Below are 18858 nucleotides of genomic sequence, written 5' to 3'. Positions count from 1 at the left end.
TCGGGTTGAAAGAAAATAGTTCCTACATGAAACTGCTCATAACAAATCTGTGGATTATCTTGAGTAACTGGGTCATGATTTCTGGAAAGAGACAATGCTGTTGAATTTTTCTATCTATCTATCTACATAAAAACAGAGCTTTGTTTTTTCATTCAGTGATTCAGGCTGAGTCACTGTGACCTGGCCTCTGGACTCTGAGGATATAGAGACAAAAACATAAAGCAGCGTCATGGTTTTGTCGGCTTCATTTCAGAGGGACGGATGTTCATGGAGGAGAGGAGCTTGATTCTCTTGACTTTACCTGTGAAGCAGCAGCAGAGGAGAGTCCAGATGAGGACAGAGATCAAAGTCATGTTTTTGATGAGGAGGATTTCTGTGGCTTCTGTTGTCATGAAGGACAGCTGTCAGTCATCCAGTGTTCAACTCTCAGGACTATAAACTCTCCCAGAGCACTGGAGCATGGTGCTGCTGATGCAAAGTGGCTCTCTATGGAAATGCTCTAACTGACTCCAACAGGGACTTGGATTACTCTGATGATGCTGTCTATTAATGGAACAATACTTATTTTATTATTGGTCTGACATTTGAAATTTTATAATTCTTGAAGGCTTCACAGTGTCGTTAACCAGACTAAAATCCACTCCACTAAAGAATCTTGTTGCACTAAAAATGTAACTTTTATTTTTTGCATTCATTTCAGTTCATTGTATAAAACTACTCTGCATTACTCTGTATGAAGAAAATATTTTATATTAAATAAGTTAAATAAGTTTTAATATTTTGGCTCAAGACCTCTGGCAATAATTTTGTGTGTTTAATGTACATGGCTATTACTCGATCTTTCCCCCAGACTAATGATTTTAAAGTCATTCGACGTGTTTAATTGTGAAAATTTTATCAGTTTGAAAAAGTAGTTCAGTAGTAAACAATATTCATTTGAATGTTTCACTGTTCAGTGATGATTCCTGCTTACAGTGATTCAGATTTTCTACACATTTGTTTTAATGAAAACTTTAAAGCCTTGAATTCTACAGATAATTTCAGACGGTACTGATTGTTGAAGTGTCAAAATGCTTTGTGCTTTTCTGTTCAAGTGTCTGTCTTTCCAGTCCAGCAGGGATGACTGTGACTCAAGGTGAAATAGCAATACTTCTATCTCAAATCGTGGTCCACTAATTGGCTTTGAGAGTGAAAAGCCTTTGTGTTGTCGTGTCTTTGTCACCCTGGCTGACCTCTTTGTGTTGCATCCCGTCCCCTGTAGCCTATAGATAGATGACAACATAGCTATGATGCTCAGCAGCTGATGTCACCATCCAGTGGACACTCGGGCCAAGAAAAGTCACTTCCTCCATTTGATGAAACAACATCTAATTGTGTCTCATTTTACATTTTGTATCTGATAAATCATGATTAATAAAGAACCAGTGCCTTTAAAGCTGACATGTCGTCAAACCTTGATGTACGCCTGATTTTCTGAGGCATTTTGTGTCTTTGTCTCGGGAAATTCCCATTGTTTGAACTAATAAGATCAACTGTATGATGTGAATGGTTTCATTTCCCACAGCGATCCTTTTGGCTGGTAAACAACTCAATGCAAATGTCTTGGTGGTCCAAAGCCAATGATTCCATCAGCATTTGGCAGGAGCTGCCGCACAGGACTCGAGCATAATGCCATCATTTGTTTAGAATCTCAACAATATCATGCTCTCTTGTTTCAAACGGAGGGCCAGAGGATATTTTTGAGGCACTGCTGCTGTAAATAAAGGATTGTTGCAAACAGGAGAGTGAGAGAGAAATGGCCTTTTCTGATTTTACAGTAAATGTGATACACTCTTTATTTATTTTACTCTTCTTTTAGCCCTCTTCTACGTCTTTGCATCCACCTCTGGAGGTTCAGTATCACCATCATATGTGAAATAAAAGCATGAACCTTGGTGCACTTCAAATGGATGTAATTTCAGGCATTTCGGGTGTCAGCCATCTGAAAATGATCACGACTTTCTCTATGATATAATATGTCATTGTGACATAGATGGTCATAATATACTTCTAGTCTTTCTGTCACTTTTTTTGTTTTTATTTGTCCATAACATGTTTAAATTAATTCTTAAAGGACAATTTTATGGTTTCAGGTGCAGGAAACTATTCATATTAAAATTTGTGTTACTTCTATCTGATTACTCGACTAATTACATATTTCATTTCTTACTTTACAGTAAACTCTCCTTCTCTTTCTTTCTCTTTGCTCATTCTTCTGCCTCACACCTGTGAAATAATATGCAAATGAGATTTTCTCACAGAAATTCACACCGTCCTTTGATTGTCACACCAGATTTTTGATTGCCATCCATGGTGCTTCATAGTCATTAGATTCACGGATGTGTTTTCACATATCTCCTGCGCTGGGTAAAAATGGCCTGTTGTGCATCTGGTAACCCCACAGAAAGTAGGTGCAGGTGAGCATCCATCCAAATCTCTTGATGACTTTCGTATCAGAGCTTCCTGTCATGTATGAAAACAGTAAATCTCTCTCAGTATTGGAGGCAGATCACATGCTCAGGGTTCACTGGGTTTTGTGCAAGTGTAGGCATTGTTGGGTTGTTCCAGTCTGGTCCAGTCCACAAGAACATGACTGAAACATGTCGTCAGCTTAACACATTCATGAGATTGGCATGGTCAGAAACAAAGTACAGCCATATTGTTTTTATAATAATACAACTTAGCAGTATTTTCAGCTTTTATGCCAAAAAACATTTCACAGATTTCACTCATGTGCTGGCGATGATTTTCTGGGCTCATGTGACGTGTGGTTGAAAGCTTTGGGCCTGTTGTTTTCATTAATTCTAACACAACAAACATCTGCAGTATCCTGGCATTTGCAGTGTCCTTGTCATTTTTTTTTCTGAAGAGGGAAAAATATGTCCAAAGAATAGATTTGGAGAAATAATTTAAAACATTATCAGCATGACTCAGCATAGTTAAAGAAGAGTGAAAAGAACTCTCCTTCATAGGCAGGCCTCTGAATGCCTCTGATGCTGAAATTATATAAATACTTTGTATCTTAAGGTGGACGCAGACTTTTTAGCCTTCATCAGACCAAAAAGGCAATAATTAGGAACTCAATGTGGAGATGACGCCTCAGATTCTTCTCTTAAAGCCAAATCCTTAATTTTTTTTACCATATACATTTGAAGTACGTTTGTATTCATAAGATGAGTCTACAGCCATGCACTAAATGCTAATGTCAGCAGGCTAACATGCTCACAGTTACCACACTAACATGCATATGTTTGGCAGGTATAAAGTTTACTATGCTCACCATCTTAGTTTAGCGTGTTAGCATGCTAACATTAAATAATTAGCACTAAAGACAAAGTACAGGTTGAGGCTGATGGGAATATCATTTGTTTTGTAGATTTTTGGTCACAAACTCAAGTATTGGACAAATTACAATTTTGACCTGATGGTGCCGCTAGATGAAAAGTCAAAAAATTCCTAAAGTTATTACAATTCCTCCTGAGTGGGACATAAATGTTTGCACCATCTATCTAGCAAATGGTGAGATATTTCCCAGGATAGGTGAAAACTTTAAGCTGCTGGTGGTGCTAGAGGGGAAGTCACAAAAGTCATTAGAATCCATCATCTGGGGACCATGAATGTCTGTACAAAACTTTAATGGCAATCCATCCAGTAGTCGATGAGATATTTCAGTCTGGACCAAAGTGGTGGACTGACCGACCAACATTTCCATCCCTAGATCCACACCGCTAGCACGGCTAAAAACTTGCAAAAAAGAAGAAACAAACAATTAAAACGAACTCAGAATCAATAAAATCAGACTTATAATTTATCTAAGAACCATTTCTTTACCAAGAGTTTAAAACCATTCTGAATCTGCTTTTGATTCAGAGATCCTGGAATATTGTTTCAGAGACCTGCAGTCATGTATAACATGTTTTTAGCAAAGAAGGTGGATAGTGTGCACCTCCAACTCCAGTTGGTTACAGGTGCAGGACAAAAAATCAGCATATAAAGGAAAAGGAGTGTATCACACACAGGTTACAGTCCTTTCATTCAGGTTGTGTTATGTTTTTTCTGTGCATAGTTAAGCATTTGGGGATAATGGGTGTTATTTTGTATCATCTGATGTCCCATTGGATCTCCTAATTGTAAGTGGTGCAGTCATTTTATGTCTGTATACATGTCCTGCTTTTTGTTCACATTGATGTTTGCCTGATGAAGACCTTGTAGGCTGAAACAATACATCATTAAAAATATTGAGAACATGCTGCTGCCTTCACAACTGAGAATTTTTATATGAATTTCTCAGCTGAAGATGTGTCTGACATTTAGAACAAGTAACCTCAGATGCCATGTTTGAAAAACAGCAAGTTCCCAGCACAAATGAATATTTCACTTAAATACTTCATGAATTGCCATGTTGCTTCCTACGGTATGTTGAATATACAGAATATGTAAGCGGGTGTGTGTCACTGAGTAAACAAATTTAATCTGCATTTGCTTCAGTGGTAGAGCTCAGTGGCCAGGCTCGGGTTGTACTGGGCAGCTCCCAGTGTGTGTTACTGTGTTGAATTTGCAGACGCTGCTTCAACGCAAAAAAAGCAAATAAAGGTTTAAAAAGAAATTGCCTCTGGTTCCAGACAACATCTGATAACACAGTATCACTGATGGAAGATGGATCACATTGTAATGACATGAGTGTAGAGGCAAACCTCTCTCACTCCCTCTACTGCTGGTGTGAGGAACTGCGCTGTGCGGGACAGCACAGTAGGTGGACAAAATATCAGCAACACCTGATTTATTTAACTCCAGGAACCCTTCAGTGAACACTTACTTTGTTCTACTGAGACTGTGTTAGAGAGGTGTTATTTCGACTTAATGGTAATCAACACCTCTCTGACTCAGAATCTCAACAAAAACTCAACATAATACACTTTGATTTGATTTGACAACATTTGACCCAAAAATTAAAAATCAAACTGGACTTTCTGTACAGAATTAAAGGCTGTCTGTCTCTTCTAAACCGTAAAACTTTTGTTCATGTCTGTACTTGATTACGAAAGACATTTTGATAAACAGAATTTTGTACTCATCATTGTTCTCTGTATCACAAAGTTGGATGGACTTCGCTCCTGAAAAGACAGAATAATCATCTCATGATATTCATCTATAAAGGTAAATACTGTTAAATCTTCCAACCTCATATATCTTCTCTCATTTAAGTCTTGTAACTACATTTCATGATCCAATCTACTTAACCTTATATCCCCTATATACTGTAGGTACTAAGCTATACTAGTTTCAGGTACTGTGCATCCTTTAGAAGGGACTAGTAAGATGCAAGCTGCCCTGAAACTAGATTCTTTCATTCCTTAAATATTTTAAAGATTTTCTAACTGATGTTTTTTTTGTTCGTGTAATCTTTTTTTTTAATTAATTCTATTTTGTGGCTTGATTGCTCTGCCGGCTGGCTTTAAAGGTGTTGTTCTTGCACGCTGGTTGTGTGGTTGTCTGACTCTGGATGTTTCTTGTTGTCAAGTCTCTCTTTAAAAAAAAATTTTAATCTCGATATGAGATTAAATATAGTGTTTAACTAAGCTTGACACTTGATACTGGCCATGTTTTGTTTTGTCTTTGCTGAGAATAAATTAGAGAAATAAATAAAATTCTTTCAGTAATATTCATTACATAGTCCACAATGTGAAAATGAATCAGTAAATTATAAGAAATTAGTTTTTGAAGAATAATATTTTAAAAATGATCATTAAACTTCAGCCTTACACCTCTTCAATTTTCAGACACTGAAGATTGATGCCAGCCAGGAAGTGTAACAGACTTTAAGTGACATTATCATCCTCTGCATCTTCCAGACTCATAAATAACTACTTTTATATGAAGACTTACTGTTTGTCCAAAAAAAAAAAGAAAAGGACTCACCAAAACAAAACAGAACAAACACTGTGGTCTGCCAACGGTAAATCACCCAAATGAATCTGTGGCTCCCAGCTATTTAGCAGGCAAGGTAAGTACATTTTACATTATTGGGGTAAATGGATGTGCTGTTGCTGTGGTCTCCTCTCATGGCTCAGTGTCATGGTAACAACAGGTCTGACTCCGTTCTGAGCTAAAGGGCTAACCACCTGAGAGGAAGAGCAGCGGGGCCCTAAGCAGCTTATCCGCTTATGTCTCTAATAAGGTTGGTAAAGAAAATCACAGAGGTGGGAGGGAGGTGATGCAGTGACACTGGCTTTGTGGTATGATATCACGATATCACTGTCAATTAAAGATGAAATTAAGAGGAAGACCTCAAGCATTACAGCTTCATGATTCTGCCCTTTAAGGCTTCATTAATATGTATTGACAGAAAGACCTTAAATGGCTTCTTTGTGACATCTCTTCTTCTTCACTTTTTTATACTTTTTTGCAACAAAAGCAGATCGCTTCCTACTTCCTTCAAGTCAAGTCAAGTCAAGTCAATTTATATATAGCACAAAATCACAAATTTGTCTCAGAGGGCTTCACAATTTGTACAACACATCCTCTGTCCTTAGACCCTTGATTAGGATGAGAAAAAAACTCCACAAACCTGTATCAGGTAATAAACAAACAGAGAGAACCCTCTGGAAGAACAACAGAGTAGACAGCAGTAGAATTACAATTGGGAGAAACAGAATGACAATATTAAGAAAATAAAATACCCTATCTTAAGTTGCCTCGCAGTGCACAAAATCGTTTATAAAATTATGGCTGATTGTAAAAATTTAAATGATTTTAATAAAAATTTAGAGAGAGAGGCTATATGGAAAATCCTGTTGGCTAATGCTGAGGCACATTTGCACACCACAAAATTATACACAGTTATTATTATACACCAGTTAAATTTAACAAGACTCTGTGATAGCAGCTCTATCGCAGGTTGTACTTTGACACAGTGTTGCTTTGAGCTAAATGCTAACGACAGCATGCTAATGTGCTCACAATGACAATGCAAACATGCTGATGTTTAGCAAGTATAATGTTTAACATGTTTGCCATCTTAGTTTAGCATGTTAGCATGCATTTTAGCACAAAACATTTGCAGATTAGCCCTAAATGCACAGTACAGTACAGCTGAAGCTGATGGGTATGTCATTAGTTTTGCAGGTCATGAACCAAGTATTGGACAAAGGTTTTGACTTGATGATGGCGCTAGATGGAAAACCAGAGGATCACTAAAGTTGTTATAGTTCATCCTGAGGGGGACATGAATGCCTAAACCAAATTTACTGGAAATACATCACACATTTGACTAAAAACCATAAATGTTAACCTCATTTTGCTGCTAGGGGGAAAAGTCAGAGGATCACCACAGTCATTAGGATTCATCCATTGGGGATCATGTTGTTGTCGGGATACTTTAGTTTGGACTAAAGTGGTGGACTGACCGACCAGCATTACTATTGCTTGAGCCACACCACTAGTATGGCTAAAAAATCGGACACATGGACGATAATTACTGTTGGAACTTTCCTTCATTTGATTTGGAAATGTTCTTTTGTTAATCCTCTTCAGAAAACAGTAGTCAAAAGTACTGGAAAGTGGTTTCATGAACAGCTTCCAGAACCTCCCCAGCTGTGTTTATTAGGAGACAGATCTCTCCTACCACAGAGTATGTCCAAACAAGTATTTGGACTGGCATTGGCAGGCTTTATTGGTGCTTCAAATTGGAAGAGACAGACAAAGCCTGATTATGCTTTGAATCTCTAATCGCAAGGATTATCAAGGGAAATTCTATGCAAATTGGTCAACTTTTTAAATGCATATAAAGAAAGGAACATACATTTTGCAACTATGCTCTTTTGAAAATATGCTGCCCCATGTTTGTTGTATTTTTGTTGTATTTTATTTGTACTTTGTTGTGCTTATTAGCTTATTTTATTTGTATTACTTACATTTATATGCCCAGATTTGTTCTGTTATCTGTTCTTCACTGACTCATTGTAAGATTTTGTCTTGTGTTACAATAAGTCTTTATGTATGGAATTGGAAAAGTTAATAAAAAACATTTGAATTACAAAAAGAAAAAAAGAAAGTACAAACATATAATGTTCAGTAAATATTAAGTGTATTACATTAAAGACTAATTAGTATATATATTGCTAATGTGAGACTGATCATTCCTTAGACATTCTTAGGCACAGCAAAAACTTATGTTAATAGGCTTTATTTAGTCAGTCATATTGGTTTTGACCTCGCAGGATCTTCATAAGGGCGCAAATTATTAAAACAGATGGATTACACCTGGTACTCTATATACCCAACGCACCAGAAATAGACATTATTCTCTCACATAAGATCAAGCAGTGCCCGAAGAACTTTTTTCTTTTCTGTGTTCAGTTTTTTCTCTTTAAGAGCACCTTCAATAATTTTAACAATTAATAAACAATAGCACACACTGGGAAGAGTTATACAGTCAGTGAACTGACTCAATAATATCAGCTACACAGCAATATCAATCTGCTGTTTGCTGACATTAGCCATCACACAGTATAAGCTGTGAGGCTCTAGAGGCAAAATCCCTGAGTGTACTGAATTGAACAAGGAAGCACTTTGCTGCTTATGAGTTCAGCTTTTCATCTGTTAGAGGATAAATGTGCTATTTGTGCTTTCAAGATGGACATAGTCTCACTTTAAGGTTTCCTGGACTTTTGTGAAACTGAATGAAGACTTGGCTTCTTGTTAAGATTTCACTTTGTTAAGATTATTTTGATTATCCCACATTTGAATGTGCAGTTCCCTGATAGGGAAGGAATATATGATAGGGAAGTAGATTTTGTTTTCAGTTCAACACCAAATTGTTTATCAAGCTTGTATCCTATTGCACACATTCATTGGTAAAAATGAGTTGTCCAGGAAACAAAACCATCCAGAAAATGAAGTATAGGAAAAGTAAAAAATCATCTCTCTGTGGCTAATAGTAAATTGAACAGGACGACTTTTGCTGGTTTCAGCACCATGGGCAGATGAGCTGTCCATGGTTCTGAAATAATTAATCACCATGGACAGCAGCAAGAATGTAAAAGTACAGTTTACTCCATCTATGTTTCTTAAAACAGATACCACATTGTCAAGATTCTGCAGGAATAATTTATATATTTCTTGAAAAATTGGATGCTGTCTTGAGGCTTCAGTGTGCCTTTCTTCTCCCCAGTAGAAAGAGGGATAACATCTCGGTCGATGGAGTAAAGAGTCGCCATGGAAACTTCTGGCTGTTTCAGGACATGAACTGAAAAACCAATTACAAAACAACTGCCATGCTCCCAAAAGTGTAATAACCCTGTGATAAAAAGTAATATAATGACTGCTATTAATTTTCAGAAAGGCTCAGTCGGAGAACTGGTCACAAACACCTCAGTCGTCTTCATCATCAAAACCATCACCACCATCATCAACACTATCATTATCATTATCATCATCATCCTCATAATCCTTGGTTTTTCAGTACTGAAAGAGTATTGCTTCTGTGTTAAATTTACCTGATTAACACCAGCAAATTAACCAAACGTATATACAATAAAAAGCTTCAAATGTGTCTAATCATCTGAGGACAAATGGAACCCAAGATAACATCAACCTTTGCTCTCAGGTTACATAGCATGTGCATCATCTCTGTCGTCATTTCCAGATGGTTATCCCCCGATCTCTCGGCATTGGTCTGTCTGAGACTCATATGCTTGCATAATGATAATACAGCTGTTCTCAGACCTGGTCAGGGCAGATCAATAACGCAGACAGAAGGCTGAGGACAATCGATGGAAATGAGAAAAATGATCAACTATTTCCTAGCTGAGTCTGCACACTTTCACTTTGGTATTTGGCTCTTAAGAAAAAGCTATTTTAGAAGGATTAAATCAAAACTACAAATCCTTACATTGAAATATATCAACAATTATTGGATGGACTGTCGTGAGATTTTGTACAGACATTCAAGGGTCCCAGAGGATGAATCCTACTGACTTTTGAGATCCTCTGACTTTTCGTCTTGCTCCACCAGCAGGTCAAAGTTTTCACTTTTTATGTTAAATATCTCGACATTTACTTTATGGATTGGTACAACATTTGGTACAGACAGTCATTGTGCACAGAGGATGAATCCTTATGACTTAAGTGATCCTCTGACTTTTCCTCTAGTGCCACCATGAGGTTGCAATTTGTGGTTTTAAGAGAACAGTCTCAACAACTACTGGATGGAATGCCATTAAATTTGGATCACACATTCATGTCCCCCTCAGGATGAATTCAATTTGTCCAATACTTTTATGATCAAATACTTGAGAAACTGATGACATACTTTGTGTTTAGTGCTAATTAGCAAATAGCATGCTAACACGCTGAACTCAGATTTCACAGGCAAAGTAGTACTAAACGAGACAATAAACTGATCTTGATCTACCCTTTAAAGTCACACTATAGGTGATTTTATAAAATATGATACATAAAATACATGATGATTGTTTGTATGGGGATAGATCACCAAATATTAGTAAATAAGGATTATGAATCACAGAACCACCAACCACTTAATTAAGATAAGAAAATGGGATCAATAAAGTTGGAGCAAACACCAGGGCACAGTAGATGGTAGAACAGAAAAAATAAGTAGAAAAAAAATGCAGATGACAAATAATCAAATTTAGAAATGTATGCTACATGTATACTGCATACGTACAACATACATTCCTATTTCTTTTAACACACCTGTACATAACTCTGTTTGCATATACAGTAGATTTACTGTATAGTTTGTGCAGAATATTACCAGGCACTACCGTTGTATATATTTAGAGTATGGTCCTAGTTTTTAGTTTTAGTTTTTACTCCATAATTCAGATCAAACTGTAATTGTAGAAACAGCTGATTTGGAATAAATATTTATGTATAGATTAGCATTTATATGTGGATTAATATGTACTGTATGTATACTGAATACAGTAAATATATTATAATCAAACATGACGTGAAAAATAATATGAATACCAGATGAACAATGAATGAATTACAGACAGACAGTGAGACCTGACTGATATGGGACAAGAACCTCAGAAGTCTCAGAGCAGCAGAATTGATTTTCATGCTACACAGTATCTGTCTCAGAAGATGTCCAAATCCATTCATTATATTATAGACTGAAGTGGACTCTTGGCTTCTGTTTGTTCTTTATAGGTTCAATATAATTAATTATGATGCATTGTGGAATACATTGAATTTATATTTTATTTAACTATTGCCACTTTTCATTACTGTAAAAAGAATTGCCAAATACTTACCATATCTGAATATATGATACATTATGGTTGGTAACACATTCACGAATAATATAATAATATATTGATATGTAATGGAAAATCAATGTGGACGTTACCCTTCCATACCACATATTTCATCATATTTTTCAATATATGTCAACAAGTGTTTATTTACATGTTTTAAGAAAGTAAGACTGAAAGCTTCATGAACTGGCTTGTTAATGATTTAAGCAGTGTATGAGAGGATTTCTGTTTATTCCAGTTTTACTGGCTGCAGGTTCCTGGAAACAATGGAAAGGTATTGGTGGGATCGACTACGCACAGCATGGTGACGTTGCCTATGAAGGCAGGGAGCAGCCTGCAAATGCATGAGCTCCAGCCAACCTTTATTCAAGAGAGAATCCCTCCTCAGCCTGAGCTTCATATGGAGGATATGCATCTTTTATATCAACATGTAACTTTTCTTCAATAGTCGAAAAGGATGGAGCTACAAATGGAAAACCAAAGCCAGTCTTTCAACAGCAACACTGTGAGGCTGCCAGCTAAACACATACTGGGGATGGGTGTAGATAACTTTATTTCTCTTCTGATATTTGGACTTATTTTCATCCTCGGTGTGCTTGGGAACACCATGGTGATCACGGTGCTGGCGTGCAGTAAACCGGGACAACCGAGGAGCACAACCAACATCTTCATCCTCAACCTGAGCGTGGCGGACCTGTCCTACCTCCTCTTCTGCGTCCCCTTCCAGTCCACCATCTACATGCTGCCCACATGGGTGCTGGGAGCTTTCATCTGCAAGTTCATTCACTATTTCTTCACCGTGTCCATGCTGGTCAGTATTTTCACTCTGTCGGCGATGTCGGTGGACCGTTACGTGGCCATCGTCCACGCCAGGAAATCCTCTTCGATTCGAGTGGGGAGGCATGCCATGCTCGGAGTGGTGCTGATCTGGATCCTGTCTCTGGTCATGGCAGCTCCCGTGGCGCACTACCAGACCATCGTGGAGAGGGAGGACAACAACACCTACTGCTGGGAGGTTTGGCCGGATCACCAGAGGAAAGTCTACGTGATGTGCACCTTTGTTTTCGGATACCTCCTGCCTCTCACTTTGATATCTGTCTGCTACGCAAAGGTGGGTGCGCATGAATCAAAGTGAATGAATGCGCATACATGTACAGTGTTAATGACATATTTTCACAGTCTGGAATAAATACACAGCAAATTTAGATGCCAACAAAGTTAAATGTGATGCGTAATTGTGGTTTTGTTACCCATAAAAGTCACATTTTCTTTGTTCTTGAAGTGTAGAAATGTTGGCTTTTCAGCAACAGTGGTTTGGAATTTGACAAATGTGCACTGAAACATTATCTGTCCAAGCAGTTGGCATGAGTCTTGAATGTATCGTTAATATGCAAAAGTGTTAAATTGACTATGCATTGATTAATTGTGTTACAGGGAAATCTGAAGGTCTTTTTAAAATGGAGATAAATGGCACAATGGAGAAACACAGAAAAAAAATGCGCATAATCAGAACTAATTTAGGTCAACAGCCTTTATCTTTTATCATACCTTTATTATTGCAGGTTTTAAACCATCTGCACAAAAAGCTGAAGAATGTCTCCAAAAAATCCGAGCTCTCCAAAAAGAAGGTTGGTGGGAGATTATTTCTGTTTCTATATTTGCCAGTTGTGTGGCTCTTGAAAGGTAAGTGTGCACAATGCTCACTGAAAAAATGGCTATACTCTTGCATATAGAGCTGATACGATTAACTGATTGGTTCAATCGAAAATGAATGGCAACTATTTTCATAATCGAAATGCCAGAAATTTGCTGGCTCCAGCTTCTCAAATGTGAGGATTTGCTGCTTTTTTCTGTCATATATTATAGTAAATGTTGGCCGGACAGAACATGACATTTGAAGATGTTACCTTGGATGTGTGGTTATGATACTTTTTGACATGTCATAGACTAAACGATTAATTGAGAAAATAATTGGTAAATTAATCAATTACGAAATAGTTGCAGCCTTACTTTCTGCTCTATAAGTGAATGGGCACTTTTGTGAAAGTGACCTTGTGTGAAAAGTCTAGCTGGGAATGAAATTCAGTCAGTAGAAAAGCAGAAAATAGCCAAGTTACACTTATTTTACTTGACCACGTTATGTTACTCATCATTATCTCTTGTTACTCCTCCTCCGCAGACTGCCCAGTTACAATTATATTTGATCACATGACATATGATACTACCAATCATTAGCTCCTCTGTCCTCCCTCCGCAGACTGCCCAGACAGTCCTGGTGGTGGTCGTGGTCTTCTGTCTGTCTTGGTTGCCTCACCACATCGTCCACATGTGGGTGGAGTTTGGCTCTTTCCCCCTGAACCAGGCCTCCTTCGTGTTCAGGATGGTGGCTCACTGCTTGGCCTACAGCAACTCCTCCGTCAACCCCATCATCTATGCTTTCCTGTCGGAGAACTTCAGGAATTCCTACAAGCAGGTTTTCTGGTGCCGGATGCCCAGCAAGTGTCCAGGGAACGACACCAGGGACCTCCGCAGCCGAGTGGAGACAGCACCGTCCACTAACATCAGTGTGACTTACAAAGGTCATGACTCTCAGATCAGTAAAATGCTTTGATGCCTGATGTTGAGAGCATCTTCTGTGTTTTGTATAGAGCCTGCCCGATACTGGATTTTTGAGGCCGATACATATATTGATATTTGAGATTTTAAAGATCCAATACTGATATATCGGCCGATATTTGTTATATACATACTTTAAATAACTGTGGTTGAATTGAGCCACTAATCACTGGTACAGAGCTCTATCAAACTCAGTAACAGTACCTATTACTAAGTGCCACCGCATTTTAAACATTTTATCAATAAGGTACTCCTGATGGAGTTAGTCTAACTGTCAGGCAAGATTGGCCAGTTTCCTACTCGAACAAGCCACTAGAGGAGAACAAACTCTGCATCTGTGTGAGGTACAATATGTGGTCTAATTCAGTAAGAAAGACGTCAGATAAGAATTTAGATTTATGTTCACACGTCCATAAATAGTCTTTTCAGAGCCCGACGGGTAAATAATCTGTTGATAATTTAGGCACATGAAATAACATTTTGAATAAAGTAATAGTTCGATATTTTGGGAAACACACTTATTTGCTTTTTTGCTGAAAATTACATGATTCTATTATGATTCGATTTGATCGACACCACTGTTACGTCTGTACAGCAGTCGGTTAGCTTAGCACAGAGACTGGAAACAGGGGCAGTAACTTAGTCTGGTTCTGTTCAAAGGTAACAAAATCTACCACCTACCAGCACCTTTAAAGTTCACTTACCAACACATCATATTTTGTTTATTTAACCCTTACAAAACTGGCGTTTAAAAACGACAACTTGCCTTTTTATGGGGGATTATGTGCCAGATTTTTTCTTGGCTGAGACCAGGCACCAGACACACAGTTACTGCTCCTTACATACACAGTATAAATGTAGTCATCGAACTCTACGCAAGAAAGCCAAGAAGCCTATTTTCCAAAATGTCGAACCATCAAGACTTTCCAATTTGTACCATCAAATGAATAATTGTTGCTCACAATTCGTGTCCCCAAATGTTGAAAAATAAACTTGTCAGTGCCCTCTAGTGGAAAAACAATGTAATAATGTCACTTTTTCTAAATGTCTGTACTGAAATTCTTATTGCCTGACAAAAACACAGATACAGGACGATTTTTAAAAACCACCGGTTAAGTTAAATGCCAATGATTTTCAAAAATATAGCTTTCTACAATATTTGCACATTTTTCTACAATATCTGCGCATGAATCAGTTTGGTTATGTAATAACACAGTTTGTGCCATGAAGTCATTTGAAACTTCATTTTGAGAGGCACAGTTCGAAGTGGAATGTAATGTACTTAAATTGAGCTCTTGGTGAGACACCAAGCAGCCAGTACGAAATACTCCATCTGTAATGTGGTTTCTGGTCTCTGGCTGCAGATTTTCCAATGAATTCCCAACCACTGAAGGTGAAACTGAGACAACAACAACATGTTGAAGTAGCTTGTGAAAAGAAGCAGATGCAGCCACAGCCAAGGTCAGAGTACAGGCAGTTAGACATACAAACTATCGCTTTCAGTTTCAAACCAATGCATTCAATTTCTTTACCTTTCATTCAGGTCTATATAACCCCACCTACAGTCACACATGCTTCAAACCAAGTGTACGCTCTGATTTTCCCCATTCCTGTTCATGGGTACCCCTGATTTTGTGTTTGTACTCTTAAAGTTAATGTCACTGTAAAATGTTTTCACTTGTGCTGATTTTGTTTTCTTAATATGAGCAAACAAATGCATAAAAGCCCAAATAAATAAGTGAACAATATGTTTGTGAATAAATGAATTATACAAAGAGATGAATAAATAATATTACAAGCAAATCAATGATTTACTCATACAGCTGTATGGTACAGTTTGTTCGGATGTAGTCAGTTTTACTAGAGCAGTGTTGGGCTGGTTTAAGTAGATTTCTGATCGCACAGATTACATACAGTTTCCTGTTTATCCCCAAGGCTGAATTGGATTAAGATGACTTTTGCAAACAGGTAGTGCTGCATGCTCCTCTCCGCAATATCCTCCATCCCCTGGAGTCATTGTTTTACCGAAAAGTGGAAGAGCCTAGCCTTTCATATTGCCTCAAAAAAAAAAGAGAGAGAAAAAGGGATTTGCATATGAATACTAGTATTTTATGCATAGCATGAGAGGATGTATGAAATGAGATTTACTGTAACGAAACAGTGCAGATAATGTTTGGTGAGGTGTCTCTTATATGCAGGTACACTACATTGGTAGTCAGGTGTCATTTTAATATTCTGTGTTTTGCTTATGACATCCTGCTGTTACTTCAAGCAGGCAAACGCTTGAAATTACTTGTAAATACTGTTCTTATTACTGAAGAGGAAGCTGTGTTATGATGAGACTGTCAAGTCTAAATTGAAGGTAATTTAAACAGCAGGGTGGTCAGGTATGCGTTGTTGCATTCACATATACAGAGAGCTGTCAAATCCTCATCAATGTCAATATCTAAATAGCAGCAGTCGGGTTTTTGCTTACAGTAAACTGTTAATACAGGCAGCAGATACATGACACAAAAATCCCTTTAATGGACGTTGGATGTGTTGTTTTCTTGAATTTATGTGCCAGGAATATAAATGTGTTTTTACTTAAAGATATTAAACATATAACTGACAAAACTTTTATTGTTGTTTTGTTTTAACAATATACAGAGCAGAAATATAATGTTACATTTTTTTATGATGTTTTTTTCTGGTTTATCTGATGAATTTAGCTTACAACTACAATTTTATGTCTTTAAAAACAGGAAAATTTAGTTAGTTAGTACATGTAGCCAATAACCTCATTACAATATGAGATGAAAATTCACGTTCTGCTCACTCAGTTTGCTTTTAATAGTGTAAGTACAATCAGCACTACAGAGAAACAGTACTTAATGGTTAGTGGTTAGCTTGTAATCAGGGCCTCTACTGAGACATTATTAATCAGGCCTCACATTTTCTTGCTGTAAATTTTGGAAATAAAAATTGAATCACCTGAATCACCTGAATGTCCTTGTGCTTTGCTAAGTTGAATATAACTGCAACAATAAAATAAAGAGCATAAAATAAATAAATGTACGAATACATAAATAAAACTCCCAATGCATTCACAGTAAATACAGGGCAATCCCAAACTGAAATGGCCCCTATGTTTCATAATTTTGAGTCACAAGATCACTCACAAGTTACTCTGATAGATCATTTATGTAAAAACCTTCATCATCTATCACTTTAAATAAGCAATATTGTATATGTCGGTCTGAAAAAATGTACTTCAAACTGTATTTTCATTCTTGACACGTTCATTTATTCATTCGTTCAGTCAGTTTGTATGTATAGACTCACTTTAAAATTTGTTTTACAGCACCAGATGGAATATATGTAAGTTGTATGTATCAAAATATTTGAGATGCATAAAGAACTATTTCTTTTGTGGAATATTTTAGCATGGAGAGACAACGCTAAATGGGAACAGTAATCATAATCCTTTTTACATATTACACAAAATGAAAAATGTATATATGGGTTTCCAAAATCAACTAATTATCCAGATCAGTGGAAGGTAAAGTTTCTGATGAGATATAAGTTATTGTATAATACATGGTTATGTCTATCAGATGCATTTTATCAGCTCTTTTGTGACACTTTGGAGGAATTTCTGACAGAATGATGGTCTTTTCTTTTTAATCATTTTATTTCTTAGTTATGATTCTGTCTGTGAAGATATCCTAAACTTAAATAATGTTTCTGAATTAATAGCAACAAGTCTCATTTCATTTCACTCCTTTTTTTGCATTAAGGACTGTGTTATGTAATGCACAGTGCATGTTATTTTCCATTAGCTGAATAAATGAGTTACTGGCACAGTGTCACAGCCAGTGACAGAAGCTGTCATGACCTCAGTTGAACAGCAGATGTCAGACTTATACAAGTCTTCCTTTGCTTTCATTCTTTCTCTGTTTTTCTTTCTTTCTTCTTTTCTTTCATTCGTTCTGTCTGTCTGTCATTCTTTCTTCCTTTCTGTATTTTATTCTGTCTTTCTTGCTTTCTTGTCTTGGCATATGGGAATTTTGGGAATGCTTGCAGGTTTCACTTATATCTTTCAACCAGTTCACATTCAAAATTGTATGTTTAAATGAACTCTTTGGAATTTGGTTTCTGGTGCTCAAAGCCGTAAAAAAAAAAAAAAAAAAGAAAAAATGCAAAAAGATTTTGGTGGATTGGTGGTTTTCCTGTCTGTGTCATCTAAATGAACCTTGATTTCTCCCCCCACTGACGGGAAATTAATTTTCAGACCTTCTATGCTAATCAATACCACTGCCTGATAACCTCTCCCATTTCTCATTTCCCTCGGTGGCAGCTGAGGTCTCTATCCCTCCCCTGAGACTCCCACCCTGCCTTTTGAAAGTGTCATAAATAATACGGGCTAATTAGATATGAATTGATTGTGTGTAGGTTGCGGCCATTTTCATCCATCACTCTAAAAGCTGTTTAACAATAGATTACCACCCAATAATTCCCTGTGGAGCCACAGTGAATGGAGCAGTGGGCTACTTCAGCCTTGTTTGGTATGTGTGTGTGTGGGGGGGGCATCATAAATCTGCTGATTAATAAATATTACTCCAGTCCATTCGTTTTAGTGCTGGAGGTGGTGTTATTAATACAGAGGAGGTTATGAATCATCGCAGGACTTCACTGGAGGATTCTGGGTTGCAACAAGTAACACGTGAAAGTTTGTCTGGTGCAGATAAGTGGGTGTTTTTTTTTGCTCTACACTCTTCTCTAAGATTAAAAGTTCTCCACGCCTCTAGCCATGATTTCTTTTTGTTTTGAGATATTTGGATTCATGTAATTAAAGTTAAGGTATGATATAAATGTCAGCATCAAATAGAGATTGTATTTCATTTGACCTTTTCTTCATAATTTGTTGTGA

The 18858-nt window shown here is 37.2% G+C and overlaps 1 protein-coding gene across 1 annotated transcript; it reads left to right on the top strand.

Moving 5' to 3' along the window:
* The first annotated feature begins 11585 nt into the window (after window positions 1-11585).
* Window positions 11586-17097, top strand: galr1a (galanin receptor 1a). The gene is made up of 3 exons (XM_044172539.1): window positions 11586-12441; window positions 12893-12958; window positions 13588-17097. The coding sequence occupies exons 1-3, from the start codon at window positions 11788-11790 to the stop codon at window positions 13939-13941; spliced, it is 1074 nt and encodes a 357-aa protein (XP_044028474.1). The 5' UTR covers window positions 11586-11787; the 3' UTR covers window positions 13942-17097.
* The last annotated feature ends 1761 nt before the right edge of the window (window positions 17098-18858 follow it).

This window comes from Siniperca chuatsi, linkage group LG17, assembly GCF_020085105.1.
Source record: "Siniperca chuatsi isolate FFG_IHB_CAS linkage group LG17, ASM2008510v1, whole genome shotgun sequence".
Classification (NCBI taxonomy): Eukaryota; Metazoa; Chordata; class Actinopteri; order Centrarchiformes; family Sinipercidae; genus Siniperca; species Siniperca chuatsi.
Note: the sequence above shows the minus strand (reverse complement) of the source record. Positions and strands in the feature narration are given on the sequence as shown.